At 43.8% G+C, this 24,048-nt stretch overlaps 1 protein-coding gene across 2 annotated transcripts in view; it reads right to left on the reverse strand.

Moving 5' to 3' along the window:
- Window positions 1-714: 714 nt before the first annotated feature.
- The window catches only part of net1 (neuroepithelial cell transforming 1), a 33,077-nt gene continuing 9,743 nt past the window's right edge, over window positions 715-24,048 (reverse strand). Inside the window, exons 3-11 of one of the 2 annotated variants that reach the window (XM_054624600.1) lie at window positions 15,183-15,245; window positions 4,930-5,037; window positions 4,631-4,795; window positions 4,033-4,095; window positions 3,620-3,793; window positions 3,255-3,512; window positions 3,000-3,170; window positions 2,590-2,776; window positions 715-2,475 (exon numbers count right to left, since the gene is read on the reverse strand). In XM_054624600.1, coding sequence (XP_054480575.1) covers window positions 2,021-2,475; window positions 2,590-2,776; window positions 3,000-3,170; window positions 3,255-3,512; window positions 3,620-3,793; window positions 4,033-4,095; window positions 4,631-4,795; window positions 4,930-5,037; window positions 15,183-15,245 — 1,644 coding nt within the window. In that variant the 3' untranslated portion in view covers window positions 715-2,020. Of the gene's footprint in view, window positions 2,476-2,589; window positions 2,777-2,999; window positions 3,171-3,254; window positions 3,513-3,619; window positions 3,794-4,032; window positions 4,096-4,630; window positions 4,796-4,929; window positions 5,038-7,738; window positions 8,029-15,182; window positions 15,246-24,048 lie in introns of those variants that run through there. The other variant, XM_054624599.1, reaches the window with a different exon arrangement.

Raw genomic sequence — 24,048 nt, forward strand, 5'->3', positions numbered from 1 at the left:
TGACGAGTTTGCACCTATGCATATAAACAGGCAGCCGGTTAGCTTAGTTTAACATGTAAACAAGCAGCCTGTTAGCTTAGTTTAACATGGAAACAAGCAGCCTGTTAGCTTAGTTTTACATGGAAACTGGCAGCCGATTAGCATAGTTTAGCATGATAATTGGCAGCCGGTTAACTTAGTTTAGCAGGTTAACTGGCAGCCTGTTAGATAAGTTTAGCATGAAAACTGGCAGCCTCTAAGCCTAGTTTAGTATGAAAACTGGAAGTCGGTTAGCTTAGTTTAACATAATATAAACAGGGTGAAAACAGCCAGCCTACCAGCACATCTATAGCTCACGAATTTCGATGTTAACTTTAACTTGTTTGATTAATCTGTACAAAATCTGAAGTGCAAAAAGGATAAACAAGCAGAGATCGCATGTAATACCACATCTCGTCTTTATACTTCTGTTTTTGTATTGATTAAACAAACAAGTTAATACCTGTAAATTATTAAGCATTCCAGGCGCTGACCATTCATTTTGTTTCCGTTAAACAGAGCAAGGCTAGCCATTTCTCTCCGCTTCCATTCTTTACGCTAAGCAAGGCTGACACTTAATGTCTCTAGCTTCATATTCAGTATACGGACATCAGACTGGCAACATTGTTAATGTGAATAATCACATTTCTTCAGTCAGAGTGAAAAAACATTGAAACATGAATCCAAAAGTTCAGTTGCAAATCTTACACAGATCTTTATTGTTCTTTAAATACATACAGTTCGTAGCAAGCAAGTTGCTCTTTTCTTTTCTTCTCTTCTCTTTTACTCATCTTGTTCACACATACAAAAACCTTCTTTATCTTCCTTCCCCTACGTACTTGTTCCTGTCGATTAAACTCACTTGATTGTTACCATCTATCATCCATCAATACGCAAGATATCACATCAACTTATACAGGAAGTTAATGGAGTTTATCATCTTGCGTTGACAATCTATTTCAGTTCCAAAACACAGCTTTTTCCATCTTTTCTCTTTTCCCCTTCAGCCTTCAACAAACTTCTCTTATTTCCATCAACCAGTCTTTTACATGTTTAATTGTCCTTTCCCCCAGGACAGGTAAATGTTTTCTGCTGCCTCTACTGGTGCACAGTGTCCACAACTAAATCTCCATGCACGATGCAACACTGAAAAGTGATCCGTTTCATTCCGAAAAGTCAGCTTTTTAAAAACCAACATGGCTCAGTTCAAAATTTTGTTTAAAAACAAAACTCCTCATCTCTTCTCTGATTTTGACATCAGATGATTTGCTACCACTTCACCTCATAGTGATGTTTTTTTCAGAGAGAGACTGAAGTCTCATATCTTACTGGATTTAAATTAATGCCTGCAGTGAATAAAAAAAAGTGTCCAGGTCCTAACATCTGTCATTAAAGGAATGTATAAAAATAAGACATGTCTTCTGATTAATCAAAAAAATCAGACTTTTACAGAGAAATTTGTAGCTTTGTGTTGTACATCTCATCCTTTGGGAGGATTCTCTGCTAAAAATCCTCAAAATTTCAAATAACTTCACCTAAAAGCTTAAAACAGTGCTGCATTATGATACCTAAAAAAATACTACAATAAATTTTAGGATACAAAAATGTAAAACTTTCATTAGCCCCCCAAAAAAGGTCTAAAATAATGCTTAAATATCAAATTAATAGTAAACAGGATTGATGGGCACGACCTCTATATTCAAGAAATCAACACATTCACAACACACAGATTCATGTGTGAAATGTGTTATTGCTTTTCATTACGCTTCCCTCAGAGCTGGTGGAAGCTGTGCACGTCTCTCCAGAATACTGTGTCTCTGTGCGGTGCACTTGGATGGAGGGTAAGGTAAATAGCTGCCAAAGAGGACAGTAACACAGAACACTGTAATAAAACGCACGCACGCAGACACACATAAATACAAGTCCCACGCTTATCCGTGTTGTTTTTTAACATTTATGTACAAAGTCCGAACAAGAGTCCATTTCCTCCTTCCACCTCAGTTCACACCATAGTCTCTTTTCTCTTCCCTAAAGAACATAGAGACTTCTTGTCCTTTTTGGTTTTGTGTGTTGTGGGCGAGGAGAGCGGCGACGACGAAGATGAGCTCGTCGTTGATAAAGATGAGGAAGAGGAGCGGGACAAAGGGGACGTCGTGTCGGGGCTGGGGCTGGTACTGTTGCATGGTGAAGTGGGGGCGGACTGAGAGCCTGGCTGCAGGCAGTTCTCATCCGCTTCCTCCATGTGGACGATGGCGGAGGCTGAGGACGGGCGGCGCTTGGAGCGGGCGGCACTCGCCGGAGGGGAGGGCGTGGAGGGCTCGCTGAGGGGCCGGTGGACGGAAATGGCGCTGCGGAGGCAGTTCAGCCACTGTTGCTTGTGGAAGACATCGTTGACCTGCAGCGTGTGGGACTGCGCCTGGCTCGGGTCTGGGGAGCGCACACGGAAAATGTTCTTTGCTGTGGAAAGACATGGAGAAAAGTAGAAATGAGCAAACTGCAATACTTGAGAGAAGAAGATGTATATTCCTACATTAACCGCTAAAAACTTTTTGACTCTGCCACAAGCCTCACCTTTGTCTGAGTTGCTGAAAGCGCCCCTGAATGAGCCGCCCATTCTGACATCTCCGTCCTGCAGGTCCTCCAACACAAGGTCGTGCACTGGGATTGGCTGGCGGTAAACCTGGAAACATTGGCGCTCGTTCCTGGTAACGGGGCGGGTCAAGACCAGCAGCTCGGTGAACAAGAACACATGCAGCTTCTGGAGAGAAAAAACAAAAACAACAACAACATTAAAACCACATATTTTACATAACCAACAACCAGGTTATCAAAGTACATACTGGTATGTTTAAATCATTGGCCTCTTAGGGGTTGGCTAAGCAGCTGGTTATAAGCCTAATTGCCTTATATGGGATGTGAGGCTTGTGTTGATGAGTTGAAGAGGCAGCCAAAAGAACAATGTCTGTGCGTGTTGTGCTCACCGTGCCACTCTTGTTGCGGAGCTCCCCGTGACAAAGCAGGCTCTTGCACTGCTCGATGAGAGGGTCTCTCTGCCTGTCGTCCAGATACTCCAGCTTGTCGATGTAGTACTGGCACTCAGACTCTCCCTTCTTCATGTTGATGTCGGACAGCACACCCTGGATGATGGTGATCTAAAGAACACATGGAATATTAATCTCAGCTACGTTTTTAGGATCCATGTCTTGCATTTGAACAAATCTGTGCCTTGGACTCACCGCTTCCTCCAGTCTGGCGGCGTCCGCATGCTCTGGTGGAGTGTGTCTCAGTATCTCTTTGAGCAGCAGTGGGTACTTGACCAGGCGGGAGCGCGGGATGTCCAGGAAGCTCCACAGGTCCAGCTTCCTGCTGAAAGGTGACTCAAGGCAGCGCTGCAAGAAGTCCTGCACCCGCCGGTCCTGCTTCTTCTGGTCCAGCAGCGCCTTGGCTGCCAGCTGGTTGCTGCAGTAGTCCTTGTAGGCGTTAAGCCGAGGCAGCTGCAGGGGAGAAGGGACACTTACTAATACTGCCTTTCTTCCTGGAAACAGACCCGAACGTTGACAGCATCAAAAGAGGTCGAGGCACTTGGTGTCGGGACACTTACCCAGTTTACGACAATCTGTCCGATCTGGCCAACGGTCCCATCTGGCCCCGTGGCTTTGGCGAGCTGCGCCAGGAGGTCCTCGTGCAGAGGGATGTAGGCATCCAGGTTGCCAAAGATGTGAGTGAGCTCCTCCTCTGACATAATGGAGAGCTTCAGCATCGGGTCGTGGTACGCCTGTGAACAAGAGTGGAGCCAAAACGTCAAATGACAACATCCCATCAGGCCAAGAAGGTAGGAGGGTGATTGCTAACAATAGCTCGCGAAGAGCAGTGAGGGTACAAGAAAAAGACAGAGGAGCAACTCCTGTCTTATTATAGTTCCTGGCGTGGCTGTGTGGAAGGCCTGCCAGATTTTGATTTAATCTGTTTGCTTAATATGCACTCCCTCTGCCTCAGAGATTTAAAAGTACAAACCTTGCGTGCGAGCTGGAGGTCCTCAATCAGGTCCTGTTCTCCACGAGACAGCTCAAATATGGCCTGAGGAAGGAGGAGGGGAGGCACAAGGTTTTTTTTTAGCAAACACATGAATCAGGATGTCATTACATTATCGCAACCGATGGCAATTACACTAAATGGTAAACCTGCACTGCTGCCAAACGACTGAGGTCAACTCTGAAAACTCTCTGTCTGCTCTCTCCCTCTACTTATTGCTCTTTGTGTTTAAAAAAGTTTATGGCTTCTGACAGTTGGCTAAGATGTCTGACATATTCAGCACAAGTGGGGATGTAGGGCAGGAAAGGGCTGGTTTGTTGGCTTGTCAGGTCTATGTGAGCTATCAGAGACTGGGAAATGAGCCTGGGGTGGCTTTTAGACCCATTTAGACTATCGGACATGAATACTACATGGGTGTGTTAAACCCGTCTGGTAGACAGGTAGAATTTCCACTGTCTGGATTTCTACCTTGGCTCACCCATGTATACACATATACACTTTGCCCCTAGGCGTCCCAACCATGCTCTACAATGCGCTTGCTGTTCCTACTGTATGTTCATAACTCAGTGCTGATTCTCACCTCTTGCCGCTTGATCTCTTTGGTGGAGAAGGTTCCCTTTTGGTGAACATCTAGCGTCTCCGACCACAGCATGCTGTTCCTCCTTTTTGGCGGCGTGGGGGCCGCTGCCTTGCTGCAAGGTTTCTGGGGCACGCCCGGCGACTTGCCATCGCCTCGGAAGGAGGCCTGGAGATGGAAAAGAGGAAGCCGCCAGGGGTCAGACATGTTGCAAGCGGAAGCCCAGTTGTTCGGTGCAACAAGCAGAACAGCAGAGAGGTGCGCATTGAGTTCCCTTATAGTGGGATGTCACTCGAGCTTACCTGGATGGTTTGGCCGAAGCGCCGGACGGCCCCATTCTTCACCGGAGAGATGAGGCTGGCTAGCGACGTCACCCTGCCGAGAGGACGGACACGCTTTGTGCTGGGTTCCTGAAGAAGGAAGAGAGAAACGGAAGGAGAGATTAGTCAGGCAGTTTCATCGTAGCTCATGTCAACTTTTTATTCGGCGTGCAGAAACACAGAGCGAATCAATTGGCAATGCAGATGCAAGATTTCCACAGACCTCAGCAGTTAAGTGCTGACTCTCCCTTGAGACTCCCTTGTGATAAAACTTATCTTGTCTGTTCATAAATCCTCATTATTGACTGGAATGGGAGTCACTGGAGCCGAGGACAGGCTGCAGCCAGACAGACTGGCGTACCAGCGGACAGACAGAGATACTGAGGAGGAGGAAGCAGCTCCAACAGCTGTTGGCTCCATCATGTGAAGAGTCCCAGAGCCAGGCCAGCCCACAGAGCACAAAGGCCCTTTCTGGCCGCTGATCTGGAAGGGGATCTGGAGGAATGCCAGGAATGCACGAGACCCGTCTCTCAGCTGTTCAACACCCCTCCCTGCGCACACTCTGCTACTATCTGGCCTGATATCCGCCACAACCCCACTTGAGAGGGGATGTGGTCAATCAAACAGCGTGAGATAATCGCTTCCTGATTGCTGGAGCTCTTTAACTGCCTTTCCCAGAGACCCGTGTGGCTCTGTGTTGGGACTGTTGTGTCAGTCGGGGAAAAGTAGCAGGAGTGGTTGTATACAAACATCAAATCTGACCCCTCTCTTGTGTTTGCACAGTGCGGCGTCACAGGGGGTGCCGCGGCAGTGTTTTAGCGGCTGCGAGTCGAGACAGGCTCTCCAACAGGCCTTGCGTGAGAGCAGAGCTACACCTGGGCTAGGTGAAACTCCCCCTCACCAGCCCCGAGGCTGGAAGAAAGAAGAGAGCTGCCTGGCGTCATGCCAACAACAACATGCTGCAGGAATCAAAGACCTTGAGATCTGAGGTAATGATTTCAGCCAACAGAACCTCTTCAGAAGATGAGACAGTCATAATTAGCATCTCTGAACGTTTGCACTCCCCGCAAAAATATTTTTGCATTTTGAGAAACTTCAAACTAATGAGGGCTTGCACTCTGAAATTGAGCAAAGCCTTGTGTGTGTTTTTCTCCTGACTAAGGCCAAATGGGATTTTGCCTTGGCTCAGCGAATCTGGGAAACAGAGCAGCCACTGAGGCTGAGCGCTCTGCGGACACAGCTGTGGAACAGATCCACTCTGTCTGTTGCCGCGGCTGTGGTCGACTCACAGTCTGCTCTGGGTCTCCGCGTTGGACCAAAGCAGCCAGACAGCCTTGAGAACTTACAAAGCCCTCTAGTGGCAGAGGCCAGCAAAGACATGTCGACTGCTTCGAATGTGCTCTACAAGCAAAGGGGACAAGGCTTGGACGAATCTAGTTTGTGACCTTTTCAAAATCAGCAGACAACGTAAAAAAACAAAACTACAATTACAGTTGGGCGGGGGTCTCTTAAGTCAATATTGGAAACGCATGTTGGCCATTCTGCCCTTCCTGTCTTTTTGGAACCATCCCCAGAACAACAAAAGGCCACTAGTCCTCCTCTTTGTTCATCAGCTGTGAAGTGAGAAAGTGCAGACGGACAGGGAAAGTTGCTATTCCTGGCAGTTTGACGGCAACTCTGGCTCACTTCAGGAAACCAGACGGATCCGGGGTTTGTGCTGCTGCTATGGATAGCTATTATCAGTGGAACGACGGCCCTCCAGACATACATATTGTACATGTGCTCCTTAAACTCCTAACCTAAGATTACAGCCTTGTAAACATCAGGAGCTTTTTTCCAGGGATCCCAAAAGAGTTTCCTGCGCTCTCCCTTTGATGTGACCTTGTGTGTGCTGTGAGCTCATACCCCAGATGTGTCCCTGGGTTTTACAGCGCAGCTTGAGCTTAACAGTCAGGCCGCGGAATGAAAGGGGTCGAGGTCATCGACAAGTCAGCATGGTGCGTTAAAGCTAAGAGGGCTGTCTCGCGTTTGCAGTTCTGCGAGAACAGAATGAATCGCCCCGCCAGGACTTCTGCTTTATCGTGGTGGTTTACTGTCAATGGAACCACATCTTCCCCAAAATCTCTCCCGAAAGAGAACCGTGCAAGCCTCAAAAGGGGAAGGAAGGGGCTGAAGTGGTGACTTTTATAAGTACAGAGAGCACACCTGGGTTTCAACACCCTTTAATTGTGTCTGCTGCGGCTGAAGGAATGCTCCCGGGCTGCATTTGCATCAAAGATAACCTGGTTGCAGTTCAAAAGCAAAGTAACTCTAGACAGGGTTGTTGACTGAGGGTTTTACCCCCCTCCCCCCCCGCTGCTGCTGCTTCACTGTATGTGAAAGAGAGTGTCCTAAACTCTCCCCATATCCCCACTGGGGCTGAGCTACCTGCCGTGCTGGGATGCAGATTAAAGGACATACGGGGAATACACAACACTGAGGGGGGTCTGTCCGCTATTAACAACTTCCTAGGTGCAGTGTGATCCAATGATTAACTTTTCTAGGTTAGGCAGTATCTCAAACATTCAAAGTCCAAAGTCTCATTTTACAGGCACAATGCTTTTGAAAGCACACGCACACACACACACACACAGTGCACCCATGTGAGATAAAAACAGGGTTAGGCGCTGATTCACTCACAATCTGACACAAAAGGCATGACTTTGTCTCAAAAACAAACAAACATTCACTGAAACCCACAGGTAACAGCTAAACTAAGTAGGGAAACATCAGCTAACTTCCTGCATCTCACCTCTGAATCTTTGTTGGCTTGGTTCTGGTAGTCTATCACTTGTAGAGTCCGTTTGATAGGCACCAAGCTACCCAGTTCATCGTAAGCCACCATAGCTTTCAACAATACACAATATCCTTTTTTTCCCCTTCTTTTAATCCAGGCGAGTCAGCTTCAAGTAATCCACATCAGAGAAAAAAGAAAAGTTGATGGCGCTCGAGAGTTGTGTGGGTAGAATAAAATAAAAAACCTTAAATAAGTAATATACCTTCTTCCTCCCCCATGAGCTCTGAAGGCTTCCCTTCACACACTCCTTCTAAACTTTGGTCTGAAGCACACTGATGGAGGGAGGGCTTTATACCCGGGAGGCCAGACAGGGGAGGAGCAAGCCCACATGGCTGCAGATGAGGCGGGACTGTGTCTACTTGGAAGTGAGGAGAAGCTGCCCGCAGGCTCCGTTGATTCGAGTGAAAACAGTAGTAAGACGTTTTTAAGATGACGGGTAAAGCTTTCTGCGAAACGGAGTTGACTCCAAACAACTCCAATGAGGGCAGGTGAACGTTGGAAAGAGACCAAAGTTTATCTAATAATATGAGTTTGTCTCAGGGAACTAGGTTAAGGTCTGCAGTAAAGCCAGCAGAAAAGATCATTCTTGTGTTTCTGTGCAAATTTACATATGTGAGGGTAAAAAAGCTGAAGCTGTTCGAGCTTTATTTGCTCTCGACATAAACACATGGCAGAAACATTGGCGGTAATGATTCCACACATTTGGTCATAAGAGAGTTGTGAAATAATCAGCTACTGATGCCGCAGTTGAACAGCTTTACTATCAAATACAATCAATATATTGAAAAAATATACTTTATTTTGCACACTAAATTTATCTGGAAACAGGCATGAAAACTCATCAGGGGTGAAAAAAGGTGAGACATAAACCCTAGAATTGCACCGGCAACCTTGGTAAACTACGTTAAATCAATTTATCTATTGCTACATTGCACTGTAGCAATAGTGAACAGACACTCTCCCAAAGGCAACAGGTCACAAAAACAAACATCTTTTTTTTGCTATGAAATTGAAAATACTAAAAACAAAAAAAGAGGGATTATTTTGTCACGACTTCTACCAGGTTCTGTATCAGATACCAGACAGTTTGAGGCTGAATGCTACTTCTGTTTGACAGACTAATTAACAAACTACAAAGTCATTATTACTTGTTAGCTGATTATCTAAGCGGTTTCTGCTCTTCAAACAGAGATGTTATCAGGCTCATCAGCTGCACTGAGGGAGGTGATCAATTAGAATATCAATGGCGGGGGGGATACACAGATGTTTGAACTGAAACCTGTTTATTGATTACCACTGGGGGGGGGGTGCAACTGCTACCCATATGTTGAGGGTGGGGGTAAAGGGCAGCATGTTGATTAGTTTCAGTAAAAGACGACCACACCTGAAGCCATTAGCCCCCCTATACAGCTGGTGCACAAATGCACGGCAAAAAGTGGAGGTGTTAGATCTGACGGAGCGGCTAATGTGAAGGTGCTGCAAAACAGGGTGTCAAAATGTGTGTGTGTGTGTGCGTGTGCGTGTGTGTTGGGACAAATGGACAAGCCTGTTCGGGGCTCTACTTCATCCTCCTGGGTCAACACGCAGGTGTGAACCTGGACAGGGGCTTCATGCTGTGTGTGTGTGTGTGTGTGTGTGTGTGTGTGTGTGTGTGTGTGTGTGTGTGTGTGTGTGTGTGTGTGTGTGTGTGTGTGTGTGTGTGTGTGTGTGTGTGTGTGTGTGTGTGTGTGTGTGTGTGTGTGTGTGTGTGTGTGTGAGACAAGACACAGATGCTGATTGAGGCGTCTGGATTTTGACGCCTTGCTCTTTGTTGACAGAGCGGTCAGGAGGCGCTCATCACGCCACAGAACAGCAAGTCTGGGTTACATCACCCCCGTGCACCACCAAAACAAAGTGGGACCGGGATCATGAGTCAAGTGACTTCAGTCTCAGAATAAAAAAAGAAAGGGGTTCAAGTGAGGGATAAGACAGCATAGCGAAAAACTATGCAGACTGAGGAGTCAGAGAGGATCTAATAAAAAAGCAAATCTGTGTGTAGTCTGTGCGTGCCTTCAGTAGACAGACAGCGTGTGAAGCCCTGCTGTTACTCACTGCATGGGGAGACCTCGGGCTGAATCAGCTGTACGTCTGGTCCCGCCTCTATAAAAACGGGACACGACGTGGCTTGGCCTGCCCGGCCCTTGTAGCCCCCCCCCCTCTCATCACACCGAGCTGCAGCTGCAGTGCAGCCGTGATTTACGCCTCATAACACACACACACACATACACGGCAGTCTGAGTAACGCAGTTTCACCGCTGTGTAACCTATGGCGTGCCAGGGACGGACTGGGCCCCTAGGCCTGAGGGGCTGAGCTCAGCTAAACCTCTGCATCAGCAGCACAGGGCCAAAATTACAGCTTCGGGGGGGCATTAAGCAGGCAGCTCTGTGCAGAGAAACACTGCAGAGTGCTGACTGACTTCAAACCAACAGGAGGACAGTGGCGCTGCTGCTGCCCTCTGCTGATGCAGGTCAGCAACAGACACTTTTTCCTGCAGCAGCTGACCTCTCAGACCTGCCACTTGATTGATGCCACTCTCCTTCTATTGCCGAGTCAAAATGAATGTGGGAATGTCAGGGACTTTTATTCAGGCATGACAGGCTGTTACAGAAAGAGAAAATAAAACGCTTATCTCGCAAGGTGTTTTTCCAGTCGTGGTGTTATTGCAGGAAGGAGTGTTTACTGCTCTATCACAGGCTGCATCAGTGGCAGATTTTGACTCTTATTTTTGAGCCCCAAAGCTATAGGTAATATATTTGAAATAGTTTGTTGTTGTTATATTTGTTGAAATTCTCATTGCATCCCTACTATGATGAAAAGAAAAGTTCAAAAGCTGATGTTATTTGTTTGTTTTATTTGTGTTGTTTAGAAGTTAGTTTAACATGCTATAGTGCTGCTAACATGTAAACCAACATGCTCCAGGTATCACGTATTATAGTAACATGCTATTTTTTTAATAGGGTTTATAATTACAATGTAATACAATGAAACTGTGATATTCTGAGATGATTGTCGTACCGTGAAAATCTCTTACTATTACAAACCCTAACCTGACACTAAGTTGGGACTCCTATTCGCTCACATGCTGTATGAAAACCATTCTGCTGGATGTTAATTTATTTATCCAATGAACATTTTAAACATTAGAATTGGTGAAAGCTTGCTTGTACAAGCTTTAATCTGCAAGAGGAACATTTTCGTATAATGGAAACATTTGCAGTATTAATGTTTCTCTAACATGGAATCCCTAATAAACTTCCTTTGCCTGTAAAGTTCAAAACCACCACCCCAGAGGGTTTAGCAATACGCTTGGTTCTAAATCAGACCCCCAGTTAGGGCGGGATTGAGAGATCCTCACTCATATTATCCGGGAACTTTCTGTTCTGAGGGCAAAGAACTATAAATACCTCCACTCCTCTGGGACTACAATTAAATAAAGATGAAGAGACTGAAGATGTAGACGGTGATCTAATCACACAACTGCCTGTAGAAACAATGAAAACCAGACTGACATGCTACGGTTACTCAACACACTGGGTCTTTATGTCAGTGTTAACACACCCAGAGCAGCGCTGGTTGCTACAAAACACAGCGAGGTAACCAAGACTCCCAGTGATACCGGCAGAGCCTCGGCTGACAGACGTAAACAAAAAAAAATAACGTTTGCCAAGTGAATGTGAAGGCAGATACACATGTGAACAATCGTGTGTAGTCGGAGCAAAAGGGGCGACAGTACAGCGTCATAGATCGTATGCATATCTTATTTTTCATGGAACAAACCATCCTTTAGCTGAAACATGCAGCATTTAGCATGGAATTAAAGTGGAAAAAGCTTTGGTTAACTATCCCAGAGATCTTCAGGAAATTCATGCTCAAGCTACAGCACGGCTGAATCATTTACTGTGAAATGATCGTGACGTGATTCTTTTTTTGGGTGAAAAGACCCAGTTATGCAGAGTGATAGGTGTGACAGGTCCATTGTAGAGATGGGCGACATGTTGATATACGCCTTGGGGAGTTGATGCAAATTACTGGCATCTACTGACATCTTCTGACCCAGACAAAATGACATTTGAAGACGTCAACTTGGGTTTTGAGAAATTGGGAAATAACCGATAGACTTATAAATAATGAAAGTAGTTGTTTGTTGGAACCCCAATAATAGCAAATCTTATTAAACACTACAAATGAAACTGAGTTACCCCAAGAGAACTACTTTCAAAGACCATTCCTTGCAACTCTGACGTTTACTAAACAACTCCATTTGGAGTCGGAGACAAAGAGCAGCAGTACACAAGCAGCCAAATGGTTAAGCAGGGATCTCTGCTGTAACAGCCTCGGTGTGGAGGGATTCCACTGTGGTACAAGCGGCTCAATTGGGAAAGAAAAGAGATTCAGAGCAGAACACTGTGATATGAATCTAGGAGTGGCCCCCGGGACTCTCAACAACACTGTTGGAGCTTTGTTTAGTTAAGTCAGAGCCACTGATCCAACTGGTTCCAGAAGTCCAGGCTGTGCGTCCTCTGCTAATCCCTCTCATGTGGGCGGCAGGACAAAAACAGCCTGTGTGGAGACAGGGTGATGCTTGATTCATTTAGGCTGCTATAAGCACGACAGGAGATTTAAACACAAATATGTCAAATGAGAGAGCGAGAACTCAGATCAGAAATGAAGCTAGGACACGTTGTGACACTTTTGTACACTCAGACAACCTGCATGGCTGGTAGAATAGGGAAATTCGCCTGAAGCTAAATGGTGTTCACTTGTGATGTGATCATCCCTAGTTGGAATAGCACGGATTGATCGTCATGCTCGTTTTAACACTCACATGCCAAACGAGGTGTGTTTTCTAAACCAGCCGGTCCCGCCTTTCAGTTCCGCCAACGCATGTTCCAGATGCAGAGGTAGACCTCATCGTTTTTACACCAAACAAACACAGGCTTTATCTAGAAGCCTTTCTGTGATAGAGACTAGTCATTTTGACGGTACACTCTGAATAAACCGATGAGGCACTGATAAGGCCAGAAATCAGATATGGGCGATGGCATTTCTGTCTTAACAACACATCAAACAAGAGTAACATGAGAACTGCTGCAGTGGAATTTATATTTCACTATTCACGCCTAGAACCCTGTGTGAGCAACATTCTGGAGCGACTTCCGGTCACACCAAACCTCTTCTTCCTCATCTTTCAGTCGACATTGTGTATTACGGTTAACAATGTAATGCAGTAAATCTGACCCTGGATCTGGCAGAAATGATCCAATCTCGTCTGTGCTGAGATCTTGTTAGACGGCCTCTTGTAAGCTCTTTGTGACAGTGTTTTCAAGTGTCAAACTGGTTTGTTATCCTTGAAGGTTCTCAATATGGAATTCAGAACATATCTGCGGCCTCCACATTGCTCTCAACACTGTGAAGGCTGAGCCGGTGGCTAGCCGCTAAAAAATGCTTGCGGCGCTAACAGCCCAAACAACAGCAACAGTAATGACAGAGCTAACAGTTTTTACCTAAGGGGGAACCGGAGGGCAGGGGGCTAAGCTTCTGCTACCATCCTATCTGTTTGACAGCATTGTTAGTAGCTAGCTTAGCTTAGCTGTGACTAGTAGGCCAAACTCACATGCACCAACATGCCCAACCGCCCCGCTATGTAAGCAAAGCTCTGAAAACAACACACACAGAGTGAGAGTGACTTCATTCTCTGCTCAGGTAGACATTACTCCACTTTATCTTTAAACAGACAATAGTGATATGTTGCTACATTAATGCTACATTAATACTAAACCTGTTTGCTTACACAGTACAATGCACATTGTGTTGCTGCAAAAATAATAATAATGCAAAATCCAAGGCTTGCAGTCGAAGCCCACTGCAGTGAATCACAGACGTCTGGCACAGATGATGCTGCAGAATGTTCTGGATGGCTGGATTGGAATGTTCAAAAGCTTGCCATGAAATATAATACGTCTGGAGTCTTTGTAGCATTGTTTTGGTTTTAAACACCTTCAAAACTACCTTCTGCTCTGCACGTTCTCTCACACTGTGGCTCAATAAAAGCCAAACAGATAATTTACCAAGATGTATAAAACAGTGATTTGATCGTGGCTCATAAATGTGTGTGTTAAATGTGTTGTTTCGGGTGTGACAAACACAGGCTCTGGTGAACTGGTGAACTGTGATCCCATCTATAGATTGACATTAAAATACATTTTCTTGCTCTTATTGTATTTTATTAGATTGTATTGATAATGATAAAAAAGGGGAATGAGTAAAGGTCATTAAAAATACCAATAACAGTGCGGTATCTTTTTCTGTTCTGTCTCAGCATGGCTCTACTAGACCAGCTTGCTTTTCTTTCGTTTACTATTGGCAAAAGTTGTGGAAAGTACCTGGTCATTTTTCTGATAAAACCTCGGTTGAGGTTCTAAGCAAGCTGAGCCGATACTAGAAGCTGGAGTTAAACACTGCTGACCACTGATTGGTTGGATAGAATTGTCACTAGCATGACACAGGACAAAACCGCTGTTTTAAAAAAACAGCCAAACTACAGTCAATAGCAAGTGTGGCGTTGAAGATGATGTCATGGCAGTTTCACGTGGCGTCGCTACGGAAAGCTGAGCATCAGCTTCAACTGAGGGGTTACTATCTGCTGTGGACAACGAAATAAAGAAAAGGACCTGGTACTCAAAGTGAGTCAAGTCAAGTGTTTTCTAATTCAGTGCTTTCCACACTAGTGGGGCCTGGAACCATGCCAATAGAGTAAAATAACAACAATGAGGTTTTTATAAAATACCTCTTTGTTAAGTGTAGCAAATAAATACAACCCTTTTGTTTTCAAACTACTACAAGAAGACTGGCCAACTTGATAACATCTCGCTTTTCTTTTCTGGTCTCCCTTTTCAGCAAAGCAACTGTTTTACTATCATTTCTGATGGATGCCTTTATTGGATGGAGTTTCAAGTCCCAATTGCACATTATTCATTCTTGACTTATTTGTCATTCAATGAATGGTTTATGACTGAACCTATGAATGGACTGTGACTTAATGACAAAAAAAAATTAAAGCCCATTCACTGATTCTAAAAGTGGGCTTTTAGAATCAGTGAACATCCAGGAGTCTATGAGGCAACACAAAAGGCCCCCTAGCTAAACAAGAAAATGATCACTTTCTTAACAAGTAAATAGGCCTCAATTTCCCAATGGGATTTTATTATCCCCTACAATGAAGATCAACAACTTTCTATCAGAATGGGTCTTACTGAAACTAAATCCAACCACAGGTGTTTTCTAAAATGCTTTGAATATGAGCGTAGAGGCACAGGCTCAACTGAAGTGAAGCAGAGTGTTCCAGCGATGTGTTCTTACCTTAAAGTCGAAGCTGCAGAGGCTGACTGCGTCGCCGTCATCCTTCTCCCTGCGTTTCCGCTTCTGTGGAGAGATGAACAGGCAGGATGTTAGCTGGAATAGTCGACATGATTCATTGAAACTTGTTGATGTGTGTGTTAAACATTCTTATGATGCAGAGGATGAGGTGTCCCGACAACCACAGACGCTTACACAAGGAGTACGAGTCTGGAACAAACACTCAATACCACGTTTTTATTTTATTTTATACTCCTCTTTCTTAATTTAGTTTAGGATTACATGTAGGATTTTAAGTATGACAGAAACATGTTTCCTAACTGCATTTAGGGAAAAACAATCCTATCTCATCTTAGGATAGGAATTGTGTTCATACAGAACCGTCCAAATTTAGGGACCTCCCAAGTTAAAACTCCTAAGTTAGGATGGCATAAACCCTGTCCTAAATTCAAAATAAATGCCAAAAATGGCAGCGGCTGTTAGATCTGTATGTCAATGAGAATGAAGATGGGGAACAACATGAACACCATAAATATATAACAATTGAGAGGCTAATCAAACCGTTAGATTGGTGCATTAAATGACAATGCAATAAATAAATGACAAATGCTAATTAAAACTGGGGTTTTCCTTCCTTAGCCTCCAGGGTTAATGCATCACATTCCTCGTAGCCAAAATTGAACAGCTGTATGGTTTTTTTGGCACGCTAGCTAGCGACACGCGAGAGCTGTTTATATTATGGTTGGTCCATCTCGAGAATCCTTCCGGTACATTCTGATCAAAGATGCAGGCAACTGAGTGTCCATACTAAACATAGACACAGGCACATTTAAAGTTAGGATCTCAAAGTTAAGATAAGATAGGAGGTCCGAGGACACAGCCAGGACTTAAGGAATTCTTTTTAAAATAGGGAGATCTTGGAAACTCAAGCTAAGACAGGAGGAGCATACATTTCTCTGTTCTACAGGTGCACTAAAGGCTGTTGAGCTCTCTTCCAAACTACGTACAAAATTATCTCAGAATATGATTGTGTGCAAACATTTCTCACATTCTTGGGGTCCCATGCAGTAACACACATATTTTCTCTCCTTTGTGCTGTAGTACACGCCCTTGTCTGGGGTGCCAATATGAGACAAGTAGAGCACTTTACGGCCACCCCATTCCTACTCCTTCTACAGGCCAATTATGCTCATTGCCCCTGTAGCTCTATTGTAAAGTCACAATAGACACGGCTGGAGGTCCTCCTGGGAACAGGAAGAGGTTAATTAAGCTGCGGGACGCTTTAACACCTGCATGTGGACTGTCAGTCAGGGAGAGTCAGATAGCAGGTGAGAAGAGCAGACTGGCCTGGTGGCCTCTGGGACCCCCTGGGGTTCCATTACTGCTGGTCCATCAACCAAGGAGGGCCAGACTGCTTCTGGCTGGACACTCAAGACCTCAAGACCTGGTTGACCAGCGAGGTGAGAAAAAGACAAAATGGACGCGTAATGGTGAGGGGCGTCTGACGATGAATGATGGGTTTGTTTGTGTAGGTGTAGGGCATTTCCTCTGCGGCGGGCCAACCTGTTTGTTTTCTCACATACGTAACAATTCAAGAGCTGTGTGCTCTACAATTTCTGCTCAACAGCTTTGAATATTTTATTGCGTACATTCACGTGGTGACTGACTGCATTAGCCTTAACAGCAGCGAATAGCACAGTTTGTTCAGAGTTGGTTGCATCTCAATAGGAGGCTGTCAACAGAGCAGCAAGTAACAAAAGATGGTGTAATACACTCCACGGCTAACTTTAATCCAGTGTCACAGCGGAGAAGTTTCACAGATAGCCAAGTGAATAAAGTGACTAGTTAACAGGCCAACAGCACATTGTATAAAGATAATGAAACAGCAAGGTGTGAAGGGACTTATCAATTTATTGTCACTGTTTGGTGTTCTGTTATGATGCCTCAAACTGAAGTGATAACAACTAGGATGACACATTTACAGTCAGCTAATACCTTACTCTCTCAGTATGTATGCGCACACACACACACACACACACACCTTTGAATTAAGGCTCACTCCCCATCCTAATGGCTATAAACACTTGTTAAAAACATTTATTCTCCAGCAAAAGGGACGGGATTAGACAAAACATAATTTCTTAGAACTACATTTTGCCTACATTTACCTTTAGGGTGGTTGATATGGATAAAATAATCACATCAGTCAAGATACATATTGTTATCACGTTGTTTTCTAGATGGTGCTTTAAACAATCATCTCACTTATTAAATATGGGTTTAATATGAGCTTAATAAAGCTTGCGTTACATTGTATAAAAATGTAATAAATCCTTCTGACATTAGCAAAGGAAACACTACATACATCAATATTACATAAATGGGATGTCACAATAAGAGATATATTGGCACCAATTTTGAAAACGTGGCGTTATGCGTATTCCCACAATATCGGAATACCGCTACAATATGAACAACAAATCTGTGTTAAAAATCACAAGGATAAGGAGAGCTAGTTACGTTAGCTGTTAGCAGCCAATGGTCAGCACAGTCCTGCTTGGCTAAATACCGGAGCTAACAGCTAATGTTAACAGAGGCTCCTTTGAGTTACACTATGATTGGTTCAGCTCTATTCAGCAAAAATGAGAATTGGGCAAAGGTTAATTGTGACGTTATCATGATGTGTTTAAATGTAATCTTGTAAAATGCAGATTTTGGTGAGGAACTTTAATAAATCCAGTTGTTTGAAGGAGAAAAAACATTGGTAGCTGTATTACTTCCTAACACCAGCTCTAAGCAGCTTAGAAAACTAATGCCCAGAGTTCTTTTTATTAAAGCAAATATTTAAATAAAAACAATCATCTTTTCCTAATTATCCAAATTGTGTGTTTTCTGGAAATAACCACTATAGATGACAGCAACAAAGTTAAAGGACAACATTTAGAAGTTTTAATGGTTTAAAGCTAATGCCCAGAGTTCTTTTTATTAAAGCAAATATTTAAATAAAAACAATCATCTTTTCCTAATTATCCAAATTGTGTGTTTTCTGGAAATAACTACTATAGATGACAGCAACAAAGTTAAAGGACAACATTTAGAAGTTTTAATGGTTTACACCGAAATTTGAATTATTTCTGGTATCCAACAGGTATTGAGAACTTGGGAATTCCACTGGTATCAGTTACAACATTTCTTGAATCGTGACATCCCTAGAAAATATAATGCATTTCCTGCAAATTTCTTGAAAAATAGTTTATGGATGAAAGATCAGAAATGTCTGTTTTTGGATCATCCAGCAAAGGTAATACCATATATTTATGCAAGTGTTTCATCAAATTGATCTGAAAATCTTATAAAAACCAAAACAACTCAGTAATTTGCAACACTGCCCAATGGAATGTTTTAAAACACCAGGGGTTCTAAAACTTTATTTTTCGGAACACACTTTTTAGAAATCAAACAAACCATCTTGACCCAATTCACAACAAGCCTTATCCATAAATCATGAGAGTAAAGAGTGAACATTGGTTTTATAAATCACAACCTTATGCTTGTGTTAGACACAAATGCTCATGTCACACCCAGTCTTTACGAATTACTGCAATACGCCGGAGTCAGTGAAGCTTCATACTCTAAAATAAGCTTGTTGTTTTGTACCAGCTCTTTGCACAAGATACATCTCCCAGACAATGCTGATTGGACAGTTAATGTCTGTCTATGTGTGAAGGAGTTAGAAATGTAAGAAAAAAAAAATCCAGCTCGTACTAAACTTATGTCAACATCCACTGGACAAAAAGAAAACACGCCTGAGTGGCGGGGGTGGTACAGATCAGCGAATCATCACAAGTCTGAATCATCATTCAGTCCCTGAAGTGTGCGTGCTAAGTGTGAACGCTACCTTCCAAGTTAAATATTGCCTTAAGCTCAAGTCCTACACATTGAGATAAATAACGGACATGAGAGTAATCAGTTTGAGAAAACAGACGCGGCGGAGAAAAGGAGAAGAAAATTAGCCGTCCTGTTCCTGCCACCTTTGGAAATCCCTCCGTCAGCAGCTGGCAGATGGAATAACACACTCCAAGCAGCGACTTGTTCAAATGCTGGGCTGGGTTCAACGTAAACACTCTGACTCAACAAATACACCCCCTGTCTCTGCTCATTACACACACACACTGAGGTTATAGAAACTGTTGCGACTGGACCCTGGTTGCTTTGTTACTCATCTGAGGAAACACTGACAGATTTGTGCGTTACATAAAAGCCCGATGATGTACACAGACAACATAAACACGGCAGCCATAATGAGCTAATACCACAAACACGTTTCAGCGCTTTTCAGACAGACAATGAGTGGGTTTAGCGTTTTTTCTGCCTTTAGATACCAGCCGGCTGAAAGAGTTTGGCAGGCAGAGGAACAAGCCTCTTACAATATCACAGTTTCATATTACCATGACATCATATGCTTCAAAGAAAAATCCATCCTTTGACCTGACAAACGGCTCATTCCGACCCTGGGCTGGATTAGATAGGGGGCCGAGGTAGCCTAGATTTGTTTAACTCGTACAGTTTGGTAAAAAAGGAAGATCAATATTTTCTGTGCAGACAAGAAGAGGTGGAGGGAGATAAAGAAAAGAAACACTAAAACAAAGACAGAAAGACTGGTTGGAGTCGGCAAATCAATTTGAAACATTCAAAGTCTTTGGTTGTGTAACAGTTCTGCCTAAACAAGTGTATTGAGTTCAACCGCGAGAGAGGGAAAGATGTAGTCACGCCATTGTTCTGTTCAGTCTCAGTCACGTGAAGAAGACAAAAAAGAGAAAAAAAAAAGGTGAACCTGGCGAAAATTAGGCTGTAATGCCATCCAGAATTGGACGCCACTGATAGATCTATGTACTGCACCGTTAATTAACGTAATGCATATATGGATAAAATGTAATGCATATATGAAGCTGCAAAGTACATGTCTGAAAATGTGTGGATCTTGTTTGTCCACTGAAACAATATCAGACTGATCATATGGTAAATGGCCTTGCATTTATAAAACGCCAGATCAGGATTTTAAATTAATTTACACACTGATGGCCCAGCCTTCGGGAGTCTGGTGTTCCCAGGAAACTACTTTGACAAGGAGCCGGGAATTGAACTGCCGATCTATTTTTATCTCAACTTACAGTTACAACATGTTTACATGCGTTAATGCTCATAATCCTCCTTGTTTTTCTCATCCTGTCCTGCAGCACCTCTTCTCAGCCTCTCTCTGAAACGCTTCGTTGTATCGCTTGCTCCTCCCTCCAGAAAGCAAAGTCTGCCCTGATAGATCAGCTAGCCCGCTCTGTTGTGATTGGTCAACGTTACACATTTCAAAAAACTCTGCCTCCGGAGCATGACAAATGGAACACAAGCCACGATGGGATTGGATCCCGGGCCTCCTGGGTGTTAGACTCCTTTCTTAACCACTATATCATGGCAGTTGTGAGCTGGCACTTCGTCTCTCTCTTTTGTTGTTTGAGGGCCAAACTAGCCGGAGAGTTTTACGTGACTTTCGTTACATTGTGACCTCATAAAGTTACAGAAGTGAAGGAGAGAGATGTGATGGAGCCGTTTCAGACAGCTCAGGAGCAGTGATTCTGAGGGGGAGGGCAACTCCTTTTAGGCGTGGACTTCAGGTTTTACACTCTATGGACCTTTTACATGTACAAGAATATATATAACACACTAAAGGAGAGGGAAAAAGTGGAAAAGCATAATAGGGCCACTTTAAAACATACATTTATGACCCCTACAGGGTTCAACTTCAATGCTTTATTTCATTAGCCCGGTCTGGAGGGTGGCTCAGAAATCCACTTGCCCAAAGTCTTTTTTTCACTTCCTCCTATACAAATTGTTTTATTTATAAGCAGTTATCAAATAACAATGAAGACCAAAACTAATTGTCATGTTTAAACTTCATTACAGTAAATTCATCTGGAGTTTTGCCCACTTCCTTTTACATCAAATCAACTAAAATCCTGTTTCCAGGATAATTGAAATGCTCGCTTGTGCTTCAGCTCGTAAACTTTGTCTTAACCCGCCGCCGTTTTCTGGAGAGCACCAGATGGGTACAGCACATGTGCAGCTCTCAACAAAAAGATGAGAAGGGAGAGAGATGGCTCACTCCCTCGCTACTTTCATCAACAGCTCCAAAAAAACAATGTGTTTAATTCTGTTTAACGACTTGCCCGATCCAACAAGTGAGTTGGCTCACTAGCCGGAGGTGGTATTTTACTTGCCCCGGGCAAGCCTTATTGTTGAGCCATGCCTGTCAAAAGCCTGGATATTATCACAAAGAGCTAATAAAAAAATAATTTTACTTAACAGGTGTTATCAACTATTAAGAGGCAGGAATCCAAGACACGGGGCAGCTGCAGTGCAAACATCAAAGTGATGCTGATGATACAGCTGTACCTGGATCTGTCATTGCAATGGATGAGTGGCCTCTGGGGAGCGGCACGTTGGATGCATTAAGTTTTATCAAGGGTTCAGTGATATAAATCCTGCTCTCTGCGGAATGCCGAGGAATCTCCAGACTGTCGGTGGTTGAAGAAGTTGGCCTTGGTTGGGACGCAAATTGCTGTTGATATGGGCAAGGCCTTCCCACAATAATTATCAATGTTTTTTGCATGAAAAGCCTGACGGGAGAGCCACATAAAAAACCCATCATCTGATTAAAAGCTGGAATGCTGCTCATCAGACGGGCCACTCTCTCGTGGCTGACATCTCTGGCCGCCTAAACTTGTTGCTTGAGGAGAGAATGTGAGTCTGGCTGTCTGTTAATTACCTTCGCATTCCACCAAACGCCAGTCTGGTTTGATCTGCTCCACCTTGGCATTGGGCTGGAAACCTGACTCACATTCTCGCCCGTGACAGAAAAGCCCCTGGAGGCCTCGTACCTGATATAGTCTGAGCGAACGCACCAAGAGCCCGGGGAATGCTCGTCTCGCCCGCTTCAATGTTCGCCTGAACCCCCCCCAACCACTTCAAAGCCCAACGACTTGGCTAAACTTGATTCAAAGCCTTGGCAAAAGCTTCCAGCTCAAAGTGGCAGGGGTTGAGATAAGAAGGGCAATGAGACCAAAGACACTTCCAGGATTCTTTTATTGCTTGCTGTTCGGTAGATTTATAAATTACAGATAGAACGGGGAATTGAAAGGGTGAGCTAACGAGGTCCACATGTTTTTTTTTAAGCGTGCCATGTTTGCGAATCAAAAGCAGCAGGCTGGCACGAGATAAAGAGCCGTCGGCCTTCTCGCTCTCCAAACCCCCGCTTTTATTTCTCCTCCTCGGCCTTCAGAACGCCGATGGATTGTGTTTCAGGCAGCTGTTAAACCCCCCCCCAAAAAAAACGCCTTGCTACTCAGTCACGCTGCTCGCCGTCTAATCTGCTCGCTCTTTTTTTCTGTTCCTAATCAGCGCAGTCTCATTTAGGGCCGACTGTAAAACCACAAGCGGGTCTATTGGAGGCAGCGGTTTGTAGGACATATGCTTTTCTGGTACAGGGGCGGGGGGGAAATGCTGGATTTTCTTTATCCAGCATTCAGTCTCTGGCCAACATGAGCAGGCCTTGTTCAGCCATGAGGGAGCTTCATAAGAACAGTCATCACAGTCCCTCGCCGAGGAATTCGATGGAGATATACTCAGGGAGCTGCCCAAGGGAAAAGATGTCCTGGAATGTGGAGCCCAGTTTATAGATTCACTGATGGCATTTAAAACCTGAGGATCAAAGCTGGCGATTGCTGTGAAGGTTTGAGTATAAAGACCATTATAAGAGGCCCCTAAGTGAAACAAGGCTTTTGGATGGATAGCGCTCTCCACGGGACAATACCTTTCAAACTACAGCTGCATTGCAACAATGCGGGTATAGATTACAATAACTTGAAACGTCACAGACGGTCAGACCATGTGCCAAGCAGTCAATGAATCTCAAATAGCACATGGAGACTATAGAGTGCTGCAGGTATGATGTATTTTGTAGGCCAACAAAGAACTTATCATCGCACTGGTTCCTTCCACAAAAGCCCATGTGATTCTTCTATCGGATTTTGGATTAATGCAAAATATGGTGTATTGTAGTATAGAACAGCCTTTATAAAAACGCGTAATACAAACATTAAAATCTCTTAAACTTGTTTGAACCACAGACCATATTTCGGGCATCTAACCAAAACACATTTAAAAAACACGTTGACTTCCGGGTTTTGGGACTCATTCCTGTGGCACTCTAATATTCTATAATAAACGAGGCTGGATAATGACAATTACATTTTTATAAAATGTCAGAGAGCGGTTAGTTTTATTAGTATGTTTTGTTTACTTTTTCCCTTTTCCCCCCCCTTTTCTGTACAAAGTTAGTACTTACCCTCATCTCACCTGAAATTATATTGTGATTTAGATTGTTACATATGCTAATTCTCCTTAAACCATATGCATACTTGAACAACTGTAATAAGGGATGCACAATATATATCTTGCATGATAAATTATTTGCCGATAATTGGACAGTTATTTTTATTATGTATTATTCTGATAAATTATCATATAATATGAGGGCAAATTGCTTTCATTGACTTAACCAGCACAGCCTCTACACAGTCAGATAAAACAGGTGGCGGTATGAATCCTTTAAAGTCGGCCCAATAAACACAGAACAGTTCAGCACGCTGACTACTGAGCCAAACATGTCGTCAGTGTGGATGTTTTTTGATGTGCTTTATGAGGAAACAATAAATGAATATTTGGAAGAGTCAGAACTTTGTTAATGATGTCAGCTAGATTGCGTTAGATCAGAGCTATTGAATATGAAGTCATCCATCTTTGCTCACTACAGCCTTTC

This window comes from Anoplopoma fimbria, chromosome 23, assembly GCF_027596085.1.
Source record: "Anoplopoma fimbria isolate UVic2021 breed Golden Eagle Sablefish chromosome 23, Afim_UVic_2022, whole genome shotgun sequence".
Lineage (NCBI taxonomy): Eukaryota > Metazoa > Chordata > Actinopteri > Perciformes > Anoplopomatidae > Anoplopoma > Anoplopoma fimbria.